Genomic DNA, 27085 nt, shown 5'->3' on the forward strand with positions numbered 1-27085 from the left:
CTCCTTTTAGCTGCAAACTGGCTCACCTGGAGCTGCTCCCACCCAACGCGTGGGATCCAGCGTCATCCCTCTCCCTACAACGAGCCCAGTGTTGCTTTCCCACCCTCCCGCTCCAATGTGCGGGAACAGGATCAGTGGAAACCCACGTTTTGGCTGGATCTGCAGTGGGAAAACCACGCTGTGGCTGCCCCACCATGGAGACCAGCCCTTCCTTCCCCTGCCTGGAAGAGGCGGTGGCAGCAGTTCCTGTCCCTTCCAAAGACTCGCTATTCAAACCAGATCATCCCGGTAGATCTACAATAGCAAATCCACGTAAGAGTGACGGGAATCAGTGACCACCTTACATTCCATTGACGTGTATATTTGGTATCGTCTCACGAGAACAGTGATCCCTACTGCAGAAAGGAGGGGGCGTTTGTTCTTTAAATAATGGAAAACTGAGAAATATGCACCAAATGTGCCCAATTTCAAGACTTTTTTTCCCCACTTGGAGAGATTTGGAAGAAGGGGTTGGAATGAGATGGACCTTTAGGGTTCCTTCGAACCCAACCCCAACTCTAGGACACAAACTGCCCCCAGGGAGCTCACTCATTAGAAGAGTCCCTGCGTGTTTCCTCAAACACTCCAATGGGATTTTGGGCCACAAACCTCCTGTTCCAGGAGGGGAAAGCAAGGCTGAGGATGCACCAAAGGAACTGGGCAGCAAAGCCAAGTCCCCCGCACTGGGCATCTCCTTGCTCAACCCTCCAAGCCCCCAAACCATTCTGCATGGGTTTAGTTCCCATCATCTGCTTACTAAGGAGATGAAGATGAAGTCAATGTTTCCTACCAAGCAGGGGTGGGTTTTTGCTTTCCTTCCTCTTTTTGGTGGTGGTTTTATTGCTGTTGTTTGAAGGGAAGAGGGAAAAGCAAAGGTGCTTCCTTGGCCCTTCCCTTCCCCAGGCCGTTTGCCTCATCTCTAGGACAAGCTGTCACCTCCTCATGGGGAAAAAATGGTCACTTTTGTCCCACTCCTGCCATTATTCATAGGCTTAAAAAGAAATAAAAATAATAATTAAAAAGGGGGAATCTTTCTTTAAAATGACCCAAAAAATGAAAAGAAACATCCAAAACCAAGAAAGGGGTGGGGGGAAATCATCCTGGGCAATAGAGGTGCTCTCCTGGCTTCTAAGGCTCCACAAGGCACTGCTCTGCAGGCAGCACAGGCAGGAGGAATCCTGCCCTCCTGCCCGCCGGTGGTTCGGAGGCTGGAGCGGTGCAGAGCTCCCAAGGGACTCAAATCCATTTGGTGCTAATAGGAAGGGGGGATATTTCTCTTAATCATCACTTTTTAGCCTGCAATGGATCTGTTACCAACGAGGGTTGGCAAAAATCCACCGGGATTTCTCTTCCCAAAACCTAAAACTCATCAAAATTAACGGCTCCAAAAGGCTTAAAGCCACCCTGGGAATATCCAAGCAGCTGCAGGAGGGAGGGAGGGACGGGAGACGCAGCCACCGGGCTGGGATGGGAACCTCCAGAGGCTACTTAAATGAGAGGGTGAACGCTGCACCCATGAAAGGGGACTCAGCTTCACCCGGTGCCGCGCCGGCCTCGGCATCGCTGGCACCCAGCAGCACCTCTCACGTCATTTAAGTAGCTGTCCCGGCACGTGGAGCTCAAAATGGATCCAATGGTTTTCCTTCCCCTAGCCATCTACCTTGGAAGCCAATCAAACCTGCCTTTAATCTCGATGGGTTAATGGAAAGTTAGCATCTGTCTACGGTAACTGATTCCCAGCCACTCTCAAGCCTGGCATCGGCTCGTTCCGCTCTTCCCGCTGGTCTCGGTGCTGCTCTTATTTCCTCCGTGCCTGTGTCTGCCCGCTCTGTCCCTTCTGGTGCTGCTGCTTCACCTGCGCCAGGATGTCCCGGATCTTGCGCTGAGCCATCTGCGGACGAGAAGGGCAAAGGGGGGAGCAGGGGGACAACGCAGGTGAGACCCCAGGGCCACGGGCGATGGCTCCGCTTACTGTGAGAGGTCACAGAACCCCCGCCTGGTTTGGGCTGAAGGGACCTGAAAGCTCCTCCAGCTCCAACCCCTGCCACAGGCAGGGACACCTTCCATGGAGCAGCTTGCTCCAAGCCCCTGTCCAACCTTCTCCAGGTGAACAAAGTCAAGCAGATCAGATGCTGCAGTGCTCAGCAGGGCCGGGTGAAGCGGCTCCTGCCAGTCCCTTCCTGCCCTGTTTTCAGAGGGCTTTCCCCTAGAAGCTGGATCTGGAAGGTCGCGCCTCTCATATGCATGCACCCTCGCAGCTCTCCCTGCTTCCCCTACCACCACACCATCACCCACAGCAGAAAGCACAGCTCACCATCACCCACTTCTGCGACCACCGCCTGAATAAAGCCTCCGAGAGGAGGACGCATGCACGGGCACAACCCCATACGAGCCACCAGAGAATCCCCCATCACTAGGGCACGAGCTGCCCGCGCTGTACCTGGCTGGCGTAGAAGTGCCCAATGATCTTCACAATGACCTGTTCATTCTCATCAGGGGTCTGGTCCCGCGGCACCACCACCTCTGCTGCCGTTAGGTTCTGCAGCTCATTGACCTGCAGGGAAAGGGCAGAGACCCCCCCGCCTCGGTCACCGTGCGGGAAGGAAATCCCAGCCAATCCTATGGGAAACCTGCCCCGGGCACTGGCATGGAGCAGCCACCCCAGGGCCATCCCTCCCCATCCCAGCACCGCTCCTGCTTACGGTTTTGCCCCCTTTGCCGATGACCCTGCCCGCGGCCGAGGCGGGGACCCGGATGTGCGTCTCCAGCTTCACTTCTTCCTTCGGTCCAAAGAAGTTCTCCTCCTTCAGCTTCCCATAAATCCTGCCTTGGGCCTGCGGAGAGGAAGGAGCACATCAGGCACCACCCGAGCTGTCCTACCCCCTCCATGGGACAGCACCCCACTAAATCCCAGTTCCTTGGGCTTTTAACCCCGCTCATCCCATGGGAGCGCTGATGCTGGGTTCACCCAGCCACGGACTGGGGTTCAGAACTGGGCTCAGCACCCTCCTCCTCCCTTCCCAGCTCCATGGGCAGCAGAGAGGGACACCTTGAACCCCCCCCAGTGACAACAGCGCAGGGGGAACCTTGAACTGAGCTTCCGGAGGGCCCGTGATGACCACCATGCGCACTTTGGAGTCCGGCGTCTCCGGGGGAGCGATCTGGAGGGAGAAGAGAGCCGGTGGCTGCGGTGGGGAGCAGCACGGGCAGGGCGGCAACCGCCCTCCCTCCCCTGCACCGCAGGACTGGGGCTCCAGCCCCATCATCTGCGCTCCTCCAGTGGTTTTCCCAGCCCGCAAAGGACTCTCTGGGATCACCGTACCTTGATAGAGGCACTTGCGAACCGGGAGAGCTGCTTGATGTGCTGGCCCTTCTTCCCAATGATGGCCCCGACCGCCTGCGCGGGGATGAAGACGTGCACCGTCTCCTGCTCCGGAGGCTGCGGGTACAGAGCTCGGTGCCACCACAGGGAGCAAGGCTCCACGTCCCCTCCCAAGTGACGCCCCCATCTCTCCCAAGGGTGCAGGGCTGAGGCACTGCTGGCTCTCAGCAGCATCCCCACCACACGTTCACCAGTCTGAAAGGCCAGATCCCGCAGCCGTGCCAGACCTGACCTCGTGCTGACAGCAGGGGATGCTGAAGCCATCACCCTGACCATCACAAGGCTCTGGAGACCCCCAAGCTGGCAGCAGGAGCAGTTCTGCTGCCTGGTGTCCACCTACCATGAAGGAGCTGTACGGCGCGGCCCCAGAGACGCTGCTCGGTGGCGGAGGTACCGCGTTGGAGGAGGCAGGGAAGAGCCCAACCGCAGCCAGGTTAAGGCCAGGGATGAGGTGAGATTGCAACTGAGGGCGAGACGAGAGAAACGGGCGTTGCTTTTACCAGGGCACCCTCCTGCAGAGCTCCCAGCAGCAGGAACGCGGGGCAGGACAAACCCCACTCACACTCATGGCAGCCACGTCGTTCTCATAGGCTTCCCTCACTTTCTTCATGATCTCCTGCTCGGCTTTGCAGCAGTTCTCAATGGAGCCCTTCACTGTGATGGTCCTTTCGGGGTTGTACAGAGTCAGGTCCTGCAAGCTGATGACAAAGCCACCATCAGTGCCAAAACCAGGCAATCAAACCAGTGGGTGCTGAGCTCTGCAGCCCTGGAGGGATGTGGAGGGGACGCTGAAGGGACACAAAGGGGAATATGGACAATACAAGACCCCTCTCCTCCTCATCCTCCCCCCAGCCCCAGGCCCTGAGGAGCCTTACGAGGAGATGGTGATCTTTGTCTCCGTGTCCTGCTCCACTTTCTTCAGGTTTCGCCCTTCTTTGCCAATCAGGCGCCCCACAAAGTTGTTATGGGCCAAGATTTTCAGAGGCACTTCGTCAGCTCTTGAGAGAGGAATGGGGAGAAGCAGACATGAGGATCACCGCAGTCAGAAGAGGAGGGATGGGGTACGGGGGGATGCAGGGAGCTCAAGTCCCTTTGCTTGCAGTCCCCCAAACCAAAGCTCCAGCACACATGGGGGGAGCATCACGAGGACCTGGGGGTTAGGATGGTACCACCGCCTGCCGAGGAGGGACGCACAGGCGCAAGGAGGCGGGGGGAAACCCTTACGTCTTGGTGTCCTTTGCCTCCTTCTGCATGATCTCCAGAATCATCTTGCAGGCGGCGGAGCAGCCCTCAGGGGTGGAGTGGATGCTGATGGCTTTTTCGGCGGCTCCCGCGTTTTCTTTCCGGTGCACGTCAATCCTGGAAGCACAGGATGGGAGCCGGGCTGCAGGAAGCGGCTCTGCAGCTTCCCAGCAGCGCAAGCGCCAGCTGCTCAGCTCCCCATGGAGCTCACTCCACTGTAAGGTTATACGCGCCCCGGGAAGGCAAGAGGAGTTAATTCTGGGCTCGAAGCTCAGCGTGGCTGCAGCGGTCAGGAGCTCAAATCACACAAACCCAAATAAGGCACCAGCATCTCTTTATTTTAAGCAACAGGAGTGATTAAGTGGTGGAGCAAGCACGTGCCTGGGGGCCGGGATGGGCTCTCCATCACTCCCTGTCTTAGATAAAGCCTTCCTTGGGGGACAAGAGCCGGAGCCAACGTAAGCTCAGGGGTCAAACGCAAGAGCAGGGGGGCGAAGCTCAACAAGACCGTGCTAAATGAGGCTGCTCCCCACGTGCTTGCCTGGGTCCCATCCCAGCCAGGGTGGCCCCAGCAAAGGGAGACGCGCAGGGAAGAGCAGGCAGAGGGCCTGGCTGGGGCAGGGCAGGGGAAGGTGGCTCTTGGACACTGGCCTGCACAGCACAGCGGGGCTGGAGGGGGCTCCGACAGCCCGGAACGATCCAACCGCATAAATCACTGCGGGCCACAAAGCAGCGCGCGGGAGAACGGACTCACTTGGACTGCGTCTGCTTGGTGATGTTCCTGATGGTGGCCCCCTCCTTGCCGATGATGGCACCCACGTACTGGGTGGGCACCAGGAGGCGGAGCGGGATATCCACCGGCTGCTGCTTCACCGGGGCCCCCGCCGTGACCGGGGAGCCCTGCCTGGGGGCACCCCGCGCCCCGAAGCCGCCGCGCCGCCCGTTCTCCGGCCCCTGCAGGGACTGCTCGTCGGGGATGTAGGAGACCTTCAGCGCGTGGTTCTCCAGCTGGTGCCCGTTCAGCTTCATGATGGCTCTGGAAGGGGAGAGGGACGGGGTGAGGGACCCATCCTGCCACGCTCCCACACGGAGCGGCAGCATCAGCTTCACCCAAAGCAGGGTCATAACACCCAACACTGGGAGCAGGGAAAGGAGACGTCACTGGGGCTGTGGGGACCCGGATGAACCCAAATGTCTTAAGGGGAACCGTTCAAGCCCCCGGGGCAAGGACAGGATTCTGCAGGGAGCGATTCCCACATCTCCTCCTCAGGATTCGTGGCCAGCATCTCAAACCCCTTTCCTGGCAGGACTTCAGGGACTGCAAGAGCTGAAAGCTGTCGATAGATGGGGCTGGCAGCAAGAGCAAGGAGGCAGCTTTGGCCAACGCTCTCCGCAGCTCCAAAGTGGTCAGTCCCTCAAAATAAACCCACACCAAACCCAAAGTGGCTGAACTGTGCCTTTCCCTGCTCACAGCCCCATCCCTGCAGGATGCAAAGGGATCAGAGGAAGGTGCTTGATGAAACAGCGCATCCCTGGAGCGGAAAGGAGCAGGGGAGAGCAAAACTGTCAGCACAAAACTCCTGCTGGTAAAAGAAGTGCAAAATATTCCACCCTATGGGGTGCAAAGCACTGGGTTGGTGCGGATGGCAAAGGGAAAGGAAGACAAGCCAGGAATATCCCGCAGCTCCCTGCCCCTGTTACTGCACAAAGCCAAACAGGACAGTGGCTTCCCCATGAAGGCTGCTGCGGCCACACAAGGACCACAGCACGCCTGGGTTTCACAGCTGAAGTACTCAGCCAGGGGCCGTTTGGAAGCCAAGGCTTTGGCAGTGACCACAGGAGATGCCTCTGAGGGCAGGAGCGGGGCCACAGCAGCCACATTCGAGACGTGTCCACCTCGGTGACGGAAGCCTTCCCACATTAAAACCCATCCAGCAATCCCAGTGCTCCTCCCAGCTGCCCTCCAAGGGAAGTGGCTGCTCCCGTCCCATTCCAGAGCGCGTGGCCAGGGCAAGAAGAACACAAAATGAACAGCATGGAAAAGCCTGATCTTCCCTGGGCAGGATGGGAAGGGAGCTGCAAGCATCCCAGTGAACCAGCCAGCAGGCAGGGAGGACCCGTGCTGCCTGATGCCCACCAGCCCCTGTGTTATTTAGTCTCATTATTGCTTTTTCTAGAGACAAAACTCCTAAAATCATGGAAGTAACAAGGAAATCTCGACTCTTCCTTAAGCAAAAAGTTAGGGTTTTACTCTCTGAACTGCAGAGAAAACCCTAAAAACCTCAATGCCCCTCTGAAGGTGAAGGAAATCAGAGCTGGGGAACTGCGTGCTCAAAGACTCCCTGCATTTTTAGCACAATTTAGGGATTCCGGGATAATCCGGCTCCCAGAATCCTGCTTTCCACAAGCAGGGAAGGGGCTGGGGCTGCAGCAGGAGGGCAGCCCGAGCTCCCGGGGCCTGCAGGGCACTTACTGCCTGGTCTGCTCCCGGTTGGCGTAGGTGACATTGACCACAGCCGTCTCGCTGTCCGTGTTCACTGCAACGAGAGGGGCAGGGGTTAGAAAGGCACCGGGAACACCTCAGACCAAGGCCTTGTAAGCGTTTTCCTCCTGCACTCAGGCTGGGGCTCACCCTGGGCAGCACAGAGCATCCTGCTCTATAGGAAGGACCCTGACTGCACCCTGCAGTAAAGCCACCAAAGGCAAGTCCACGCTCGCATCCCGCACCGGAGCCCAGGGACAGTCCCAGGAGCTGCTCAGAGCCCTCTTTTCCATTCCTAAGGGGTTGTGGTAACTCCGCTCTCATCAAACATCCCGGGGGCACCATTAACCCCTCCTGTCTCCACAAATCACCATCAGAGGTGGAGATAAAACCTGCTGAGTGGAGATGGATGCTCCCTGGGCAGCATCCTGCATTGTCCCCAGCAGCAGCACCCGGTGGGTACCCACAGGGGTGACAGGAAGGATGCACCCAGAGCAGGGACACCCAAAGGCACTGATGGGACTCCTCTTTTAGCAGTAGGGAACAAAACAACAACAAGAAATCCCCAACACCTTTAGCCATGCTTTCTGCTTGCAAAGGAGAGCGGCGTCCATCCTCACCCTTCTCCCCACCCAAGATGCTGGGGCAGAAAACACCTCAAATACACCTTTTGAGTCCTACCTTGCTCACAGTTTTCTACAGTGCCATACTGGGCTAGCAAACCATCCAGCACCTGGAAAAGGGAGGGAAAAACACCCCACTTTACACTGGGATTGTCAGGACAGAGCAGGGAAATGCAGTCAATGAATCAAGGCAGCTTTCAAGTCATTAAGATTTCACAAGCAATCAGATGCAGGAAGCTCCTGCCTGTGCCAGGACACTGGAGCGAGGAAAAGCCCTGTCAACTGGGGGGAATTAAGGATCTATTTTGTTCCTTATACATTAGATAAATCACATAACCCTGTTATTAACACGGATTTTTGTTGGTGGAGCTCACGTTGCTTCTACCAATGGATTTTAGTCCCGCACTGGAAGAGGAATGCGCTATGTGGAAGCAAGGGTCTCGTATTAGACCCAATTAATAACAAAGCAAAGGAGAAGTTAACTTGAATCCTAAGTACAGAAACCTGGGAGGGGGGCATGAGTCCTTAAACCCCGTCCTCCCTTCCCATGTGCTCCTCTTACCTCCCATCGCAGCTGGGGTGGGATATTTCGGATCTGGATTTTCCGGCTCCTGGAAGAAAAGGGAAGTGGTTAAAAGGCAGGTTTGGTGTCCAGAACACACACACACACACACACCCTCCACTGAACCCCTGCACATGGAGGTGTGGAATCAAGCCTTGCCTTTCCATGCGCTACCAGGATTCCCGAGGCTGATGACAGCCGGGCAGTGCTGGGTTTGGGATGGGAGCTTCAGAGAGAACACGATGCCAAGAGCCCCCCAGCCACCGGCTGGAGCCTTAACATGGGCATGGCTGGAAACACCCCTGGTGCATCCCTGGCAGCGTTCAAGGCCAGGCTGGATGAAACCTTGGGTGCCCTGGTTTAGTGTGAGGTGTCCCTGCCCACGGCAGGGGGTTGGAACTGGGTGATCTTCAGGTCCTTTCCATCCCAAACCATTCCGTGATGCTGAATGTTAACTGGTGAGATCAGGATGTGGGACACAGCTCCAGCACTCGAGATGGTCCCAGGCTGCTTCTCCACTCGAATTTGGGCTCTTCCCAACCTCACTTTTCCCAAAATAGAAACTCTTTTTGTAATTCCGATGCCAAATTTGCCCCGGGGGTGCTCTGTGTGTGTGTGTGTCCCATCCTGCAGCTGCTGCAGACAGCTGAGCGCAGCCACAGGTTCACCCAACACACCAGAGCACATCCACAGCACCACAGCTACCAGCACCCCAAGAGCCCCCACCTAAAGGCAATGACATCTTTAGGTGCCCAAGGCTTTGAAGGACGCAGCTTTGTGGGTGCAAGCCACATTCAAACAGATCCCTATGGACGGCTGCTCCCCCCCTTGCCCTGTTCTTCAGGAATAACCAAACCCACTGAATGTTAAGATGCCCAAAGACAAGGAAGATAAATGCAGGCGGCTCAAGATTGGGTAAATACCTTTGGACCTGCTCAACACAGACCCAGGCCTCAAATCCAAAGCATTTATGTGTGAAATAATCCCCAAGAAAGGAGAGAAAACGAGATTTCGGATCCTTATCTTCTAATTACACAACTCTGAAAAGCAGCTCAGCTCATCTGTCCCAGAGAAGAAGCCTCAGCATGAAACTGCCCAACGCCATCGCTGCGGCTCAGCCACACAGGTAAGGATGGAGCCTTCCTCAGCCCCTTCATCCTGCGAGGCGAAAGCAGCCGCCTCCAGCATCCCCCCTGACCCACACTTCCCATGCAAAGCCTCGCACACCAACACCCCTGCAAGGGCTGCCTCTGCTCGCTCCGTCTCAAACAAAACCAGAGCCCATGTTTCCCAAAGTCACCAAAGGTTCCGAGCGATGCAAGAGGCAGATGTGGGGCCGCTTCCCCCCGCCACCAAAGTCACAACGAAGCACAAGAGGTTTCCCAGTGCTCCCACCAGCTCAGCCACTGGGAAGCCTCCGACACAGCACATTTTGTGGCTGCTCCAGATGCAAGCCAGGTGGACGAGGGGAAAAGAAACCAACCCAACCCTTAAAATCACAGCGTGTTACGAGGGGCTGCAGGAAGCCGCGCGGGGGACGGATGACTCTGAAACCAGATCTCCCCTTTACATGCTAATGCACATCCTAAAGTGAATAGGAGAGAGATTAAGAGATCCAGAATGCGAAGAATGTCCCAGTCCAGGCAGGGTCAAAGGGATTTGAAGTGACAGAGGAAACCCTGAAGGTCTCCCACCGCCCACTCCTGCCACGGAAACTTCTCCAGATAGCTCCAAGCATCTGCATGGGCAGAGCATGTGCTCTGCACATACGTGACCGGAATCCAATGTGCTATGGAGAGAAAAGAGCCATTTATGTCCCCACACCGTCAGTCTGCTGGTGGCATCTCATTTGCTCCCCCTAAGAGCCCCCCTCGCACCACATCTCTCTCTGGGCTTGCTGGAGCAGCCAGAGCATCACTCGCACCCCTGTCGGCGGGGAAAGGTGTGGGGTGCTCTGCCCCTCACCGCGGCTTTTATCACATGTTAATTACCCGGCAATTCCCCCCATCCCAACCACAGCACCCGGATTATTCCCTGCCTCCGGCACCAACGGACATTAAATCCCCACGAGGCCACGCTTGCAGGGACAGAAAGGTCTCTCATCGGCTCGGCCAGGTGAGCAGCACAAAGCAGAGCACGATCCCAGGACTTCTGGCCCATCCTGCCTCAGGGAGGGTGGAACGGGAGCCGCATCCATCGCCCTCCGGTGAGGTCGGGCTCCGCACGGAGCCGCCCCAGAGCGGGTGGAAACTCCCCTGGGACGATGCTCGGCCCCGGCCCTGTCCGGGCGCTCGGCGGCGGCTGCGGTCCCAGTCACAGAGGAAGTCCTCAATAAACAGCCCCGGTGCTCGGAGCAGGTCCTGCTCCCTCCGAGTCCTCGCCCCCACGGAACGTGACGGCCCGGCTCGGCCCGCTCCCGCAACGCCGCGAGACGGCAATTCCCGGCGTGGCTCCCTATTCCCGGCGTGCCAAAGGCAGGAGCGCCGCTGGACGGAATCCACAGCACCCCTCGCCCAAGCTCAGCCGCCGAGAGCAGCGCTCGTGCCCCTCGGGTGGGCAGGAGCCCCCTCCAGCCCCGGGAGAAGGCCAGAGCTCCGCCGCACGCTGCTCTGCTTACGGCAAAGGCAGAAGGCTCCCAGGTCCTTGGGATGAGCCCGAAGGGAGTGATGGACCTGGTAAAGAAACGGCAGGCACTCCTGTGCAGGCCGGTGCCCTGCTCCCACTTGAGAAGAGAAGAAATGGAGGGGGAAAGAGGAGGGTGATCAAGTGCTAGGATGCGAGAGGAACCGCGGGTCCCAGGGATGGATCCTGGGGTAACCCTGCCCCTGCTCCATGCCGGCGATGATGGGATTTGAACATCTCGCTGCAACCCTCAAAACCCCATCGATGCGCCCGGCAGCCCCATCCGGATCCTGCAGGACCAGGAGGCGAAGGAAGCCTTTGGAATCTCTTGATGCTCTCAGTAAACCCTCCCCAACCAGGGACTGGGCTCACCGGGGGGGAAATCACCCTCCCTGATGTACCTGGGCTGTAACAGGACCAGCACCACAGACAAGCATCTTGGGTCATCCCCTCCTGACTCACCAAGATGGGCTCCATCAATGGCTTTCCTTCAGCAGGCTCTTTGGGCAGCTCAACACACCAACAGGTTAAACCTCACCGGAGGGAACAGCAAGGAGATGGAGCAAAGCGCCGTGGAGCAAGCAGAGAACCCAGGAAAGGGGCAGGGGGATCCTGCAACAGCCGGGTGCTGTGGACATTTCCCACCCTCTCCCTCCGTGCCCATCCACACCACACGGATCAAACCCAACGGACACCAGCAGGAACCTCTTCTCCAGAAGGGAGAAACAAGGGTGAGATGGGAAATGTGGCAGCAAAGGAAAGCTTCGTTCATTCAGGATACACCCACTGCTGGTCTCCAACAGCCCTGGAGCCAGCTGGAAACCACTGTCCCTAATGCACCCAGAGCACAGCCAGCATCACCGGCTCCCAGTGCTGCATCCTCAGAGCCGTGCACCCCTGGGTGCATGAAGACCGCATCAGCCTGCACAGCAAACCCTGACCAGGCAGGGGAGCAGAACCATCCTTAAAGCACCTCAAAATCAGCTCCAGGTTTGGGGCTTTTCTGCTTTGGTTTTTAGTTTTTAAATCTCACCAGAAAACATCCCAGAGCGGGTTCATCCCTTGGGATGCATCCCCAGACACTGCCTTTGAGAGGGTGGTCAGAGCCTCCTGCTCCATCAAGAATCCACTGGTAATCCCTGGTGCGGTGGCAGGGACCCAAGGAAGGGGCACTGGCAACTCAGGAGCAGGCAGCCTGGCTGGGGGGCAGCAGGAGCCTGCTTCCAGCAGTGTTCGGGCCACAGGTCCCAAAGCTGCATCCACAGGGAGAGGAGCATCCCTGCATCTGCAGCCCCTGAGGGGGTCAGCAGCAGAGCTTGGGATAAACTGGTCACTCCATCGTGTCCCTGCACATGGAGGTGCCTCCTTCCCATGTTCCTGGCACATCGAGCCTCATGGCACAGGCAAGGACCATGGGTTTGACCCCAAGCATCACCAGCACTGGGTGCATGCAGGGATGGGCGCTAGGAGGAGAGGAGGAAGGAGGTGCGGGATGCTCAGGTCACCCCCACCACTGCCTTTGGAGCGTTTAGCCCCAAACAACATTCCCTGGGATCCAGAGGGAACAGACACTCACAACAGCCTGTGTTACCAGCACACGATGCTCTACGAGGGAGCAATGACAAGCTCCATGCACAGGGTGACCCCCCACAAGTGAAACAGCCCCATGGTGTGGCTATGTCCAGCGCAGCCAGCCCTAGGGATTTCCTTCCTCTTCCCGCATGGATCCAGATTTTGTTGGGACAACTTGATTGCTCTTCAGCCCCCAAGCCAGGGGCTGATTCCAGCCCTGAGCACTGCAGCAGGTCCAGCACTGCTCTGCATTAGGGGTCAGCAATAGCTCTGCAGTCACACCAGAGCCACGCAGCCCAGACACACTTTCTGCGGGGTGTTGCTACAGCATCTCCCTTACCCGTCACCTCCTGGACCTCCTCCATCCACCTCCATGTATTCCTCAAAGTAGAAGTGACTGAAGACACCGAGATGCTGAGGGACCAAGCACTGACAGCAAAGTACATCCAAGCTTTGGGCTCTTCCCCAGTCCCAACCCCATCCTGGCATCTCCGACCAGAACCATTGACAGAGTTCCTCAGGGCTGGAGGAGAACGTGCAAAGCCAGAGACATGGGGGAGACCCTACTAGAACTAAACAACCTCAATGATGGCTTTTCAATCACATGCAAATGCTATGCAAATTTGGGGGCTGAAAACACAGTGCATCCCTGATTCAATTAACAGCATTTCATTTATCTAGTTAGGCTTTGATTCAGGAAAGCACTTAATCCTGTGCTTAATGTGGTGGTGTTGGTGTTTTTTAATGTTTTAAACATTTCTTAATAGGAAAATGTGGTTGCTAAGACACAAACGTTGCCAAGGGGACTTGGAGGAAAGTTGTAGCAGGAATTACTTGCTTTTCCCTTACAAACTGATAGGCTCCTGATTTGCCGGCATCTCCTGGAAGCAGGGATACTGTCCTCACCTCCCTGCTCCGACCAGGAAACAAAAGCCCACAGCAGATCCCAACCACACCTCCGAGCATCATCCCCCCGCCTGCACGGGATCTGCTCCAGGTTTTAGCCCCTTCTCCTGTGATTTGCCTCCTCCTGCGCCTCCACCTCCCCGTGCGCTGGTCGGGGGCTGTGCTATCAAACCCACGGACACGAGGACTCCCCCGAGGTCCTCATCGGAAGCGCTCACGCAGCGGCAAGGCGGGAGGAAACCCAGGCACCCGCCTCACCAGATGATGCCTGAGCAAAGCCAGTGATCCCCATTCCCTCCTCAAAAGCAGCACTACGAAGGTTTGAGTCCTGCTTGCGCACAGGCAGATACTGGAGTGTTGGCTGGATCCAGAGCTCCTGACCCAGCAGGTCCAGGCTGAACCTCCAGAGCCTCCCTGGTTTGGAGGAACAACCTCAACGCAGGGATGGAGAGGAGCCAGGGAAAAGTCTCCCCTGAGTCTGCAGAGCCTAAGAGCGGAGCTCCGAGATGCGGAGGCATCCCGTTAGTTCTGAGCCCGAACGCCGCAATGGCAAACACGGACTTCTCCATATCTCCCACTGAGGAGCAGCAAAGCTCTCCCAGAGAAGCATCCCCAAAACACCTCCTCCCACCAGACCTCCACTCAATGTGCAACCGGCTCAACCCCTAACAGCCTTTCTTCTACGAGCACCTTGTGCTACCTCAAGCCGCGCTGCAGGGAGGGCATCCTTGCTCCCAAGCCCAGTGTCCTCCTTGCCCTCTCGTTCTACATCCTCACACAGAAACAACGGCTCCATAACCACCCACCAGCAAACAGCCCCTGTGGTCGGTGGCTGCTGCTCACGGGGGGCCCTGGCCAAGGCAGGAGGGGAGAGTCCCAGCGGTGCCCATGCGGGAGCAGAGCCGGAGCTGACAGGGCAGGGATTTAGGGATGGAATAAAAGGAAGAGGAGGTTGGGAAAGAAAGGTGCCAATACCCGGAATGACGAGGTGAGAGCAGCAGAAAGAAAAGGAGGAGAAAACCAGGCTCATGCCTTGATTCAAGAGGCCCCTCCTTAGGAGATCAAACCAAGCCAACAAAGCCGTTTGGCTTCTTGCAGCTGGAGGGATGCAGGAGGGACCCGGTCATGGGATTTAGAGGAACACATCGCCCACCAAGAGTCTCATCCAGACCCACTCGTCATGGCGTGGTTAATCCTGCCCATCAACCAGCCCAGCAGCCAGAACTGGATCTGTGCCTAATAAATCTAATTGGTTTCTCCCCATTAGCTCTAGTTGGGATCCGCTTTGTACCCAGAGAACCACACCTGGTGAGGATGAGGTCTGCTCACGAGGTACCCATGAGCATCCCTTGGGAAGCCTCAGTGAACTCAGTCCTGGGTTTAGAAGAGCTGCTGCAGCTCAGGTGCAGAAGGCAGGGACTGGTTGATGCCCAGAGCTGGGAAATGCTCCTCTATGAAGCTGCTGTGTTTCCTCTCTGCTCCTCATTTCCCCACTGATCCTGCCTTGATGGTGCTGGCACGGAGCACACGCCACATCCACGCTACAAAGTGCCAGCCCCTGAGAGGAGCCAACACCTCGGTGCTTCAAAGGATGCAGGAGATCTCAAAACCTCTTATCCTCAACTTGCCCAGAGTCATCCCCCAGGCCAGTGCTCCCGGTCCTTGCCAAAGTCAATACCTCAAGTACCTGCGGGCAGGACAAGTTTAGCAGTAAGTAATAGAGAGGAAGGATGGAGCAGTTTCACACAATGCATCCATTCTGCATTATCTTCCCATTCTAATTGACTGGAGCGTTGCCATGGATTGAGAAGCTCTTGGATGCTCTGAACATGCCCCAGAGCCAAGTGAGGTAAACTCGGTGGGTTCCCTCAAACTGATCTTCAATCAAACCCAACCCACTTGGCTCTGGACAGACTGGGAACACGGCAACAAATGCGGCGCTTAAAGGCAAGTTCTCCTGCAGGCCATTACAGGGGAGGGGTGGCACAGGTGGGACTTATTCCTCTCCCCATCTTTTCCCTGTGGACCTGGAAGCCCTTTCCGAGCCCAGCACTTCGGAGCAGGGCACAACAGAAGACCCTAAAGGAGCAGGCAGCATCACCTGCACGGCCTCACAGCACCAAAGCACTGCTCTCGGCTTCCTCCAGCCCCGATGGGGAGACAAAAACCCGAGAAGAGCACACATGAAATAAAGCGTATTCTGCATTCGCCCTCTTCCTCCTCACCACGAGAGGGCACCTCTGCCCCGCTCCAGTGCCCAGGGCTCCTCTCTAACTGGTTTCCAGTGCCTCTGATGGTGCCGCGGGCTCGGGGATGCTCTGAGATGAGTTCAGGCTTCACAACGCAGCCAAGGGAAGCTGCAGGCAGGACCCACACGCTCCGTGTCAGCAGGAACCCCAAGCCCCATCAGCTCTTGGGTGGCTCTTAGACCACTCCGGTTCCCCACTAATGAAGCATCATTACAAGGGTGATGGACAGCGTCACCCATTACCTTCCATAACATTTTGGCTACAGAAAGTGGCCAGGGGCACTATGAACCCCATTTCCAGCCCCTCATGCAGTGGGGTATTGGCCCCTTACAAACCCCACAGGCTCGGAGCACTCTGAGCAGGGGAAATGAGGAGGGATCTGATAAAGCCAAGGGGAGCTGCAAGGCTTCAGGGCCCCAACAATCTCAAGCTGCACCAGCACCAGAAAGGAAGAGGAAGCAAAACCTGTGACTTGTGAGGGTTTTGCTGGTTGAGGTCTATGTCTGGAGGAGGAGGCAGCAGCACAAGGGCTGCTCCAACGCAACGCCCCAGCGCCGGAGGACTGCACGGGGCAGATTTGGCAGGTAAGAGGGGTTCAAACTTGACACGAGTCACCACGTGGGGCTCTGTGCCGGTGACACCGGGTCCCTTTCCAGCCCAACCAGGTCGAACCAGTGCAGTGACTGCAGGCAGACAAACCCTCCCCGATCAAAGCAAAGGGAGACTCCAGAAGCTGCAGCACTGATTGGGCTCTTCTGAAGTGGATTCCAAGGTGGAAACCCTCTTGCCAAAATCCAGGTTCAAACCCACGATCAGGACCTGCCAGCTCGGTCATGAATAACGAGGAAAAGGCTGGAAACAGCAAAGATGGGGCTTTGCTACTGCACTGCTTCGCTTCAGGTTAAAGAGCGGCGCTGAAGCCACGTGAAGCCCAGCACTGCTCTGGCACAGCCGACCCGACAAACACACCCCAAATAAACTCAAGGCACCATTAGGGAAACCCAGCACGGTTTGACCTGGGCATTTCCCTCAGTGCATTGTTTGTGCCCTCCCTCCTGCCTGCATTCCCATTGCCAGGTTCTACCGGCACAAAGAGTGGCAGAAAGCAGCTTTCAAAGCTGCAGGAACAAGTATCTGGGGACACCAAGGATGCGATTTGCACTGTGCAGGGGTGGGGGCCAGTGAGGAACAAAATCATGGGGCAGATAAGCTGGGACACTCTTCATTCAAGGCCAAATCTTCTCTCCCCCCAATCCACCATCACACATAAAAGCCACAGGCACTTTGCATCTCTGCCCTAAGCAAGGAGAGGCTGCAGATGTCAGAGCAATTGGCTGCATCATTAGTCCAGCTGTAAGTGAACGCTGAACAATGACTACATGAAGTTCATATAAAGTTGTGTATTTAGGCTCCAATTCAGCACATGCCACATTTTACCACCGAAGCGGCCCCGTTCACACAACCGGATGGCTTCCCCGCTTAAAAGCACATCCTTCGGAGCCTTGTGATGCCAAGCCTAAAAGCACAATATTTATACGAGCTTCTTGGCTTCTCACGGAATCACAGCCCAACAAACAACCCCATAAAAGCCTAAAGCAGCCCCGAGCTCTTCTTCCTTAGAGAAATCACAGCTTCCCTTTAGCTCTTGCTCATTTGATCAGCTTGTTTGTCAATAGTTTTGTGCCAGAGGCTTGAACCACAGGGGATCACCAAACATTTGTGAGTGCTTTCACAGCAGAGAAAACATATACTCACATATATCTATATACACACACATACACACATATATACACATATACACACAGGGCTATGTGTGATCAAGTCTGCTTGAATGTGACCGGTAAGAGCCAAGGAATAACCTGGACACGACGGATGCTCCTGGTTCTAAGGCAGAACCTCAGCGCTCGCCCCAGCCCAGCAGCGCTGCTGTTGAGGACACAGCAGCTCCCAACACCTCACAGGTAAATGCTGCTGGTGCCTGCGATACCCTCCGACGGGCACCATTTCACTGCAGGCACTTCTGTGCGTGCCACGCAACCAGGTCTGAGCCCACAGCCCTGGACCATGCAGTTTAAGCAAAGCCAGAGGAAACGTAAAGCTGGAAGGGAGAATGGAGCATCTCGGGCATCGCTCCGTCCCCACCTCACCAGGCAGCAGCTCTGTGGTCCTTATTCAGGTCTATTAAACCCCAAAGAGTCCGACAGCCCTTTCTACATGGAACACAATGGCTGCCAGTGCAGGCAAGAGATAAAAGGTAGGGGAAGAAGCAGCTCTTCTGGACCTGCCTATGCCCCCATCATCCATCCCCTCCTCTGGGGCAAAGCAGAAGCCAGCGTCCAGGAACTGCCAAAACCTTCCGGGTGTGTGAACTGGGAGACCCAAATCCCAAGAACCAAGGGGGATCCCAGCAGCCCGATGTGCTCCGGGAGTGCTCAGCACCCCGGGCACTAAGAGCTTCCGAAAGCAGAGTCGCTATTTCGATGCTTAAATGCAAGTTGGAAAAATCTGGCTCCAATTGTGGGTAAAATCTGGCCCTGGGAGCCCTTTTCTCTTAATATTCTTTCCCCTTTCCTTTGGCTCCAGAGCACAATTCCCCCATCTCTTGTCCACTCCGGACCAGGAGGCAATTCCCGCAGGATCTCTGCTTTTAACCTTGGAATAAAGGCAAACTAGAGCAGGACCTTCATCGGGGTCAAACCTTTCTCTTTCCTGGGCAAATCCATTTCCTTGTTATCTCCAGAGCTGTTTATGCACCCCCAGCACCCTGCTCCGGTGGGATCTGCATCCCTGCCAGCTCCCAGCGCTTCCCGGTGCACGGGGCAGCTGGGACCAGCATCCAGAGCATCTCCCATCCACCCTGGTGCTCTGCACTGTAAATCACAGCACGGACCCAGTTCTGCCGGGGCGCAGGGGTTGCCTTCCCCAGCCTGGTTTGCTCCTCATGGCCCAGACCATTCCAGTAGCCAGGAAAGTGTGGAATTTCAGCTCTGACCATGTCAGGGCTCCGAGTGTCAGTTACAGTGAAATAAATGACCCATTTCCTGACGGATCACCAGGGCTCCTCCCAGGCCCACGGACACATTTCTTTACGTTTGTTGATTTTCCCTGGTTTTTTCCCCCTCCTCCCTCTTTTCCCCATGGAAAGGCTGCGCTTCCCTGCTCTTCTGCACCAGGAGGTGGGAGCAGAGGAGGGATGCTCTCGCTCCTGCCTCCCTATTGACTGCTCCCATCCCACCCCCAGCACTTCCCCACCGGCATCCCCCTTCTCCCTCCCCACTGAGCTCCACCAGCTCCCAGCCAGCATCACAACCAACTGCCCCCCAACACACACACACACACACTTGGGGTTTTACCACTCTCCTTCGGGAAGTTCCCATGCAGGGGCTGTAAAGGCAGGAGCATTAACCCAGGACAACAGCACAGGGAGGATGAACGGGTTCCCAAAGGCATTTTCCAGCATACACAGACCACTTGGGCACCCCTAAGCACACCCCCTCCACCCAGGCACCAGCACCCAAAAGCCACAGTGCAGGATGCCCCACAGCTTCCCAGCAAACACGCAAGGATGCAGGAGAAACAAGGAACCCCCTGCAGCCGCCCTGCTCCACCTCCTCCAGCATAAACGTGGAGTTCCCAGGTAAATCCCAGCAAAGATTCCCGAGCTGAATTCCCACAGGATTCACACGCTTCCTGGCCATGAGCAGGCGAGCTGGGAAGGCGGCCGGGATAAATCACCACACACATCCCCAGCGTGGACAAACACCCCCATGGGTCCGGGCTTCTCCTTTCAGGATGGGGTAAGAGGAGCTTGTCCAGGTGAGCAGATTCCCCAGCTGCCCCTGCCACGCTCCCAGCTAAAAGCCATCCCAGGCGGGTGCAGGAGGACCCAGGACTCTCCAGCCCCATCCATCACTGATGCACGTTTCTCCCATGCCACTTGTTGGGTGAGTGGATTTGTACCCCTATAGGACCCTCCCACACCATTCCCATGCGTCAAACTGGACACAGTAAGAACTCAGAGGCACAAGAGCCCAAACCCATCAGTGAGGAGGAAGGACAGAGCCTGCAAACTCCTCCTGCTCTATCAGGGTTTATCGGGGTCTGCCTGGCAGTGGGAACCCCTCTTACCCACACACCCAAAGAGGCAGCAGCCGGTGCTGCTCAGAAGGGGCTGATTTCGGGGTGCACATCCTCGCTTCGGCTTTCAAATGTCTCTCATCATTTAAATGAGAGTTTTCACTCAAAAAGCTCAAAGAAAAGCAGCCCCAAACCAAACCCAAAGCAGCAAATTCTGGGACCTCTTTGAAGGGCTTTTTTTCCCCCAGAAGAAACGTGCACCTTCCAGGTTTAAGGCTCCCCCCGTTTTCTCCTGCTTAGTTTTTGGGCAAGGGAAAGGAACCAGCATCCCCTGGGAGCTGCCTGACACATCTGCTTTGGGCTCCCACTTCTCCCCATCCAAACTGTCCAGTGAAACACCACCAAAAGAAGAAAAAGAAGAAACCAAAGCACACCCCACACCCCCCCGCCCCACACCGACAGAGGCACCTCCCGTCCATCCCCAAATCCTGCAGGTCCCGGAGGCAGCGGAAAGGCAGGAGCTGGAGCCCCTGACCCCGGCAGGGAAAAGGGGCTGGAAACGTTTCCTCCTGCTCCAGCCTGGAGCTGCAAAGCCTTGGGCCACCCTGAGCAGCCTGAACCCCCCCCCAGCCCCTCCTGGCAGCTCTGGAAAGCATTAACAGCACTGGGGGATGGGAATGGGGCAGAAATCGCCTTTTTTCAGGGTTTTTTCCGTGCTGAAAGGTCTCAATTTTCAAAGCAAGAGCTTGAACCCCCACCGCCCTTCACCACAGCTCTGTTTGCTTGGGGGGTTTAACCCAAAAGGCAAAGGCAGAAACGAATTGAACCAGAGCAGCAGCTTCGGTCCTGGCAAACACCACCAAACTCCTCCAGGGAATTCCAGGTCTTTCTTTGCTTCTGGGACTCAAACGCATCAAGCTCCCTAACAAAGAGCATCCACATGGGATGGGCTCCATCTCCTACAGGTTCCAAACTTGAAGCGCTCCAGTGGAGAAGTTAAATCGCAATTTCTTGGGCAGATTTGCCACGTGGAAAGGGGGAAATCAAAGCATTTCAGGCTCCAAATTGGTAAATACATTTTGCATCGATTTTAACCTTTCTGGCAATAAAACTCGCTCAGTTTTAGAGCTCACGGATGAAATTTCCTGACAAATTAGTAAGGATTAATTTCACAACAAATTCTCTCTAGTTTTCCCTAGCTGGAAAGCATCAGGATGCACTCATTTCCATGGCAGGGGGGTTGGAACTGGATGATCTGAAGGTCCTTTCCGACCCAAACCATGCTGATTCCCAAATGCCCACCGTTCTCAGAGGAGTACAATCGACAGCAAAGAGCTCTCAGCTCAAAGCTGGGGGCTCACAGAGCTAAAGCAAAGAACTCGAGTTTCATCCCCTTTTTGGTGACCAAAAAAGCAGCAAAACACCAAATCCCCTTAAACTCCACATCCTCAGACAGGAGCATTCATCCTGCCCATCCCCTTGCAAGCCCTGCTTGCAGCAGGGGTGTTGCTTTCCTTTTACTGATAGTCTTAACTTGTAAACCAGACTTGGGTTAAGGGGAAGAGAATGAATTCAAGGCTGGATTCAAAGCACATTTTAGCTCCTCATTCAAGACAAGCGTCTTGATTTCAGCATGGGGAAGAGCTCCCGAGCTGGTTTCCAGTTGGGTTTTGAGCTCATCCCCCCCAGCACGGGGCAGGAAGGCACATTTTGGGATTAATGCTGCCAAACAAAGGAATCCCCCTCGCTGTTATCGAGCCATTGCTCAGGATTTCGTTAGGAACAATTAATTGCCCCATTTTGCACAGGCAAAAGGAGCCTTTCTCCGGTGGGAAAACGTTCATTTGAGACAAGGAGTAAAGGGGGGGGGGAGGCACTTTTCAGCGCTCTCCATCCATTTCCATGCACAACACCAAACCCTCCCCTCGCTAACGGCATTTAACAGCTCCCACCTCCGCTCGGGAGCACACGGAGCCTCCAAACCTCCGAGCTGCTTGTGAAGGAGCCCTGCTCAAAGCACCCCTTTGGGTTGAAGTCTATGGGCTGTTATCAACCCCAGTCCCTCTTCCCCCCCCTCCTCAATTACTCGGTTTCATTCTCTCTGGCCGACTCACTTCCACATTCCTCATATTTGGAATGTCTGCTTGATGGATTCACTTTTTTCCCCCCTCACCCCTCCTCCTCTCTTCATTCATTCATTCTTTTCGACCCCAACGACTTCGGGCTTTTCAGCTTCCCAGTTCCAACCCCCCCATCCAAATTAATATTTCCCCTTAAACAGGAAAACTGAATTCTTTTTCCTTAAGGATTTTTTTTTTCCATTTTTAACCTTCGGAAGAATAAAGCACAAAATAATTTGAAAGAGTTTGGGAAAAATCGGGAAAAACACCCTTTAGTTTCGCCAAGTTTTTCCATCAGCAAACTTCAAGGCAAGAACACCCAACAGCAACTCCCCAACAGCCTTGAAATGCTTCGAACAAATCCCAACCAACTCGAAGCCTCGTTTTGCTCCATGAAACGACAGCTTTATCCCCACTGAGTTTCCTTTCCAGCCCGATACTCCTCAAGTCTTTCGTTAAAATGGTTCCCATGCTCACAACCATCGTTCCCAGCTTTAGGTGTTATTTGAGCAATCACTGTACTGAAACACCACCAAATCAGTTCATCCTCCTCGGCCACCCCACGGCAGCAGCTAAACCCCCCGATCACTCCTTCTGCTGCCATATTAGCACAGCCTTTCTCATTCATTGCTCTGATGGGTTTCGGGGAGGGGAGATGCCAGAGAAGGAACCACCAGCAGGAAAGGTTCCTTCCCAACGTGCGATTCCAACCGGGCACATGCATTTCTCACCCCCCCAAAATCACTTTTCCGAGCGTTCCCATTGCTCCTTGCAACCAGCAGAAAACACAACCAAAAAGCCAACTCTGATCGCATTATTACCATCATTATTTTAGGGATTAGCTGGAAACCCAGCACCCATCATTTGTTTTCCTACATTTCTAAAGGGGAGGGAAACCAGCATCAGGTCGGGGGGGGGGGGGGAGGCTGCTTGGTTTTGATCCCACCAAACCCATCTGATTCCCTCCTCCCTGCTCACACTTAATTAACCGTTTCCTGTTCTAGGGCCTTTTAAACTGGAAAATCCAGTCTGAAAAACAAGCAGGGAGGGACGGAGGGAAAAGGAGAAACCAAATCGGTCGCTTTCGAGGCAGTTTCCCCCCCGCCTCATTCAACCCGGGACTGAGCACAAGGCACCGGATGGCTCCCCCCCACCCCGGGGGCTCCAACCTGCCCCGTTCACCAGGAGTTGCCAAAAAGTTGCCTTCTCCCGACCCAGGAACAGAAACTGCTTCCCCAAAGCAAGACAAAGTAACCGCGGTGCCCCACTCCCACCTCCCCCAGCCCCTGTGGGTCACGCACCAGAGGCTCCTGTCCCTTTAAAAGCAGCACCCGGGGGGGGCAGCTCATTTTAACCCCCCCAAACCCGGGTTTAACAGCTAACCACGAGGCACAGCACAGATTTCAGGAGAAACGCGAACCCTTCCTTCCACCTAAAGTTCACACCCCCCCAAAGCATTTCTCTGCATTACACCGAAGGAATATTCCCATTTTTAGTGCATTTCTCTTGAGGGGGGGAAATCTGGTGTGTCCCCCCCCGACCTATTGATTATTCAGCAGAAGAGGGTGGATTTTTTAGGCATTATTATGTTACCTCTCGTAGTGCAATTGCTTTTCCAATCACACCCCTCTGCTCGCCCCTGTTTAAGCCACATCAAGTCAGGGAGCACCATCGATCGCCCCACCAGGAGCTCCTAGGGAATAAATACCAGGAACATTCTCCCTAGGGAATGACCGACTGGATTTGGGGTTGCCTTCGGGACCGGAGGAGCCCGCTCTGCCCTTGGCCATGCAACGTCGGGCAGCAAACGGAAGGGAGGCCAAGGGGGGACCCCACAAACGGGCTCCCACCGCCCAGGCAAAGTGGGGGGGGTCACCAAGGGATGAAGGAACCCAGAAGAGTTTGGGAAGGAAGAGTTGGCTTCGCCTCCTCCCTCCGCGCCCGTTGAAGTAACCGCCTCGTCACGTGGCCGACGCGGGTTTCGGGCTGCGCGATCCAACGTGGACTATTTGGGGTTGGGAACTAAGTCACCCTTAGCCCGGGCGGCCCCTCCTGGAGCTGGGAATGGGGGGGATGCTCTGGACAAGAACCCACCCATTGAAACCACTCTTCCTAGCCCATAACCGAGCCCCGGCGGGGTTGGGAAGCGCGGTGCCGGGGCTGCTCCGGCGTCCGGCGCGCAACAACAAAGAGCCAAGAAGATGGAGAGGGCCGGGCTGGGCAAGGCCGGCGGCAGCGGGCGAAGCCGCTTTGGCATAGAGATGGAGAGCGCCAGGAAGCGTGGGGCTTGCCCCCAAACCCAAGCTGATGGTTGGTAGGAGCTAGGCCAGCGCCTGGGGTTTAAATCCCTGCTCGGCACGGCGAGACCAGCCCCATGGCTTGTTGTTTTTAAGTCCTCAGCGCCAAAGCCCAGCAAATTTCACTTAAAAATTAGAGAGATTTTGATGGGGTTTATTGTGATTGGGATTTAACGTGGCCGTTCCCTTGGAAAACAAAAGGTTTCGCCCATTTCGCTGCACAGGAGCCGAGCGAGGCTGGGAAATTCTTCCAGTGCCACAAGTTTGAAAACCCCAACCCAAACCCAGCCATGCATCACCTTGGCCGAGGAGCTGCGGGATCATGGCTCAACCTTCTCTTTCTTTGCCTTTTCCCCCCCCTTTTCAAACTTGCTCAAAGAGGAAGTTCCATTAAATGAAAGAAGAAAGAAAATTCAACATTGAGCCTCAAAACCGCCTCGCACCGCACTAAGGCCAAGGCACCAACAGCTCTTCCCCTACACGCACATTTTTAGGTATAATCCCTTTCGCCTCCTTTATCTTCCATTAAATGTCCCCCTCCCCAACGATGGAAACGAATCAAATCCCATGAAAAGCCATTAAAACACGGCATTACCTTTGCTTTTTAGGGACCGAATGTTCAATCTCGAGCTGTTTTCCATGGAGCTCCACTTTCCCTAAAAACAAAACGGGGCTGGCTTTTAAAACGGGGCTGGAGGGGCCAGAAGGCGTTGGAGAAGACCTGCAACCTCCCCATCGCATCCCCATTACAACCAACTCCGCACAAACACATCCCCAATTCCTTTACAAGTGCATTTTATTCAATGGAAGACTGGCTTCAAATGGGGAAGCGGTGGGAGGGAGTGGTGAGTTCGCTGCCTGGACAATGTTCCTTAGGAATATTTAATTCCCGAGTTCACCCTGCTTTGGAGCGCGAGAAAAACGAGGAATAACATTTGGAAGAGCAATTCCTCGCCGGGATGGAATTCCGCCTCGTTCCACCCCTCCAAGAAGTCCTTCAGGCAGGAAGGACCCCATGAAAGGGCTCAAAAATCGGAACTCCATGGCAGGAATGGATTTCTCTTTGGAAAATGGAGTGGGATTCTCTGCTGCGGGCTTATTTATAAGGATTTTTTCCTTTTTTGGGGAAGGGGGGAGAGGAAGGGAAGGGGCCGGGAGGGGGGAGGGAAGCCGGGGGGGGCTCCCAAAAAATGCTAAAATTCCAAAGGTTTGGAGCCTCCCCGTTTTCCCGGGAGCTTTCTCCCTCCCCGCCAGCAGCATGGCGACCTTCGCGCTCCTCCGCGCATCACATGCCCCAGGAAACCCAGTTTCAAATCAAAATGGCCAAAGTCCCAACCCCTCCATCCGCACGGCGACGGGACCCCCGCGCCCAGCCCGGCCTTGGTGAGGGGTGGGGGGTGTGAAGGGGATGGGGGGGATACAGGGAGTACGGGGGGGGATGAAACCCCGCTTTCCCCCCCCTCAATCCCCTCCCCGCCGGTGCTCTTTTGGGGCAGCGCTGGGGCCCTATGGGGGGGCTTGGGGGGTGAACCCCGGAGTTGGGTGCGGGGGGCACGGCTCCACGGGGAGAGAGGAGGCGGAGGGAGGAAGGGCGAGAGGACGCCGCTTACCCGAGAAAGTTTCGATGGCTTTCATGGCCCACTGCTCGTCGGGGCAGTCCACAAAGGCGTAGCCGGACTTGACGAGGAAGGGGCCGCTGAAGGAGATCTTGTGCTCGGTGAAGACTTTCTCCAAGTCGGCCGGGGTCACGCTCTCGTTGAGGTTCCCGATGTAAAGCTTGTTCATGGTGGCGGCGGCGGCGGGGCTCGGAGCGGGCGGGGGGGGCTGCACGGTGCAGCCGCGCCGTCGGGCTCCGGCCGCGGGGTTGTTCCTCCTCACCCCCCCCACCCCCCCCTTCCCCGCTTTTCCTTTTTCCCTGCTTTTACGCTTCCTTTTCCTGATGGATTTTGTTTTCCTCCGAGGAAAGGGGGCGGCTGCCGGCGGAGGAGGGGAGGGAAAGGGAAAAGGGGAGGGGGGGGGGTGTCCTTGGGGAGGGGGCGGCGGCGGGGGCCCCCCCGGTCGGCGGCGCGGTACCGGGTGTTACCGGACGCCTCCCGCAGCCGGGCACCGCCTCTAAATAAAACCGACCTGGAAAAAGGAGTGAAAATGTTTGCGGGAGGAAGCCACGTGGTGATGCGGGAGGGTCCGGCCCCCGGGGGGAGGGGCCGGGGGGGGCCTCCGCTTATTTATTGATTACAATTTAAATACCTCGTTATTCACCTTCCCCCCCCCACCCCAGCCCCCTCCTCACCCCCCCTCCACGCAAATCCCCCCCCCCTTCTCCTTTCTCCTCCCGAAGCCCGTCCCGTCGGAGGCACTTTCCCATCTGCTGCAGCCCCCCGCCCCCACCGCGCCCCTCCCCCCACCGCGCCCCTCCCCCACCCCCCTTTTCCCCCGGTGCCTCAATGGGATTTTTCTGGGTGTAAAAAACTTCGGCATCAAAGGGGCCGGGAGGTCCCTGGCGCCGGGGATGGGGGTGGGGAGCGGCCCACCCCCCACCCCCGGGGCTGGCCCTGCCCGGAGGGGGGCTGGGGGGGGGGGGGACACGACCCCCCCATGGTGGGGGCTGCGTTGTCCCCGGCATTGTTTTAAGCGCTTCATGCGCAGCCCCGCGGAAGCCTTCGGGGGAAGGGAGCGGGGGGGGGGGCTCCTCCCGCACAAAAGGGCCCCATGGTGGAGGGGGGGGCATCTCCCAACGGGACCCGTCGGTAAAACGGAGCCCCCCCCCCCGCCTTTTCTGGAGACTTTTATTTTTAGGCTCAAGATGGGTTGAAAATAGCAGCGACCCCCCCCCCCCCGCACCTCCCCCCTCCGCATCCTGCCTCCCCGACGGGGCGGTCGGGGGCTCGGCCCGCGGTGCTGCAGCCGGGTTC

At 56.4% G+C, this 27085-nt stretch overlaps 2 protein-coding genes across 3 annotated transcripts in view; one reads left to right on the forward strand and one right to left on the reverse strand.

Moving 5' to 3' along the window:
* Positions 1-27085, forward strand: part of SNF8 (SNF8 subunit of ESCRT-II) — a 70432-nt gene that overhangs the window by 24995 nt on the left and 18352 nt on the right. The gene's annotated exons all lie outside the window — the stretch shown is intronic.
* On the reverse strand, positions 1580-26136 carry IGF2BP1 (insulin like growth factor 2 mRNA binding protein 1). The gene is made up of 15 exons (XM_057421430.1): positions 25784-26136; positions 24769-24829; positions 8331-8379; positions 7827-7878; positions 7137-7200; positions 5418-5699; positions 4646-4780; positions 4297-4419; positions 3984-4119; positions 3762-3884; positions 3362-3478; positions 3126-3200; positions 2742-2873; positions 2480-2593; positions 1580-1930 (listed from the first exon to the last, which is right to left on the reverse strand). Exons 1-15 carry the CDS (start codon positions 25956-25958, stop codon positions 1838-1840), a joined length of 1731 nt encoding a protein of 576 aa, XP_057277413.1. The 5' UTR covers positions 25959-26136; the 3' UTR covers positions 1580-1837.

This window comes from Pezoporus wallicus, unplaced genomic scaffold (genome assembly GCF_028554395.1).
Source record: "Pezoporus wallicus isolate ANWC-B61680 ecotype Strahan unplaced genomic scaffold, APGP_CSIRO_Pwel_v1 contig_13057, whole genome shotgun sequence".
NCBI classification, from domain to species: Eukaryota; Metazoa; Chordata; class Aves; order Psittaciformes; family Psittacidae; genus Pezoporus; species Pezoporus wallicus.

Excerpts from the sequence above, each read along its gene's own strand:
- IGF2BP1 (XM_057421430.1), bottom strand. The coding sequence starts at position 25,958 with ATGAACAAGCTTTACATCGGGAACCTCAACGAGAGCGTGACCCCGGCC. Across the intron at positions 4,420-4,645 it reads GAGGCAAAGGACACCAAGAC|AGCTGACGAAGTGCCTCTGA; the intron begins GTAAGGGTTTCC and ends TCCTCTCTCAAG. Across the intron at positions 2,594-2,741 it reads TCGGCAAAGGGGGCAAAACC|GTCAATGAGCTGCAGAACCT; the intron begins GTAAGCAGGAGC and ends CTTTCCCTGCAG.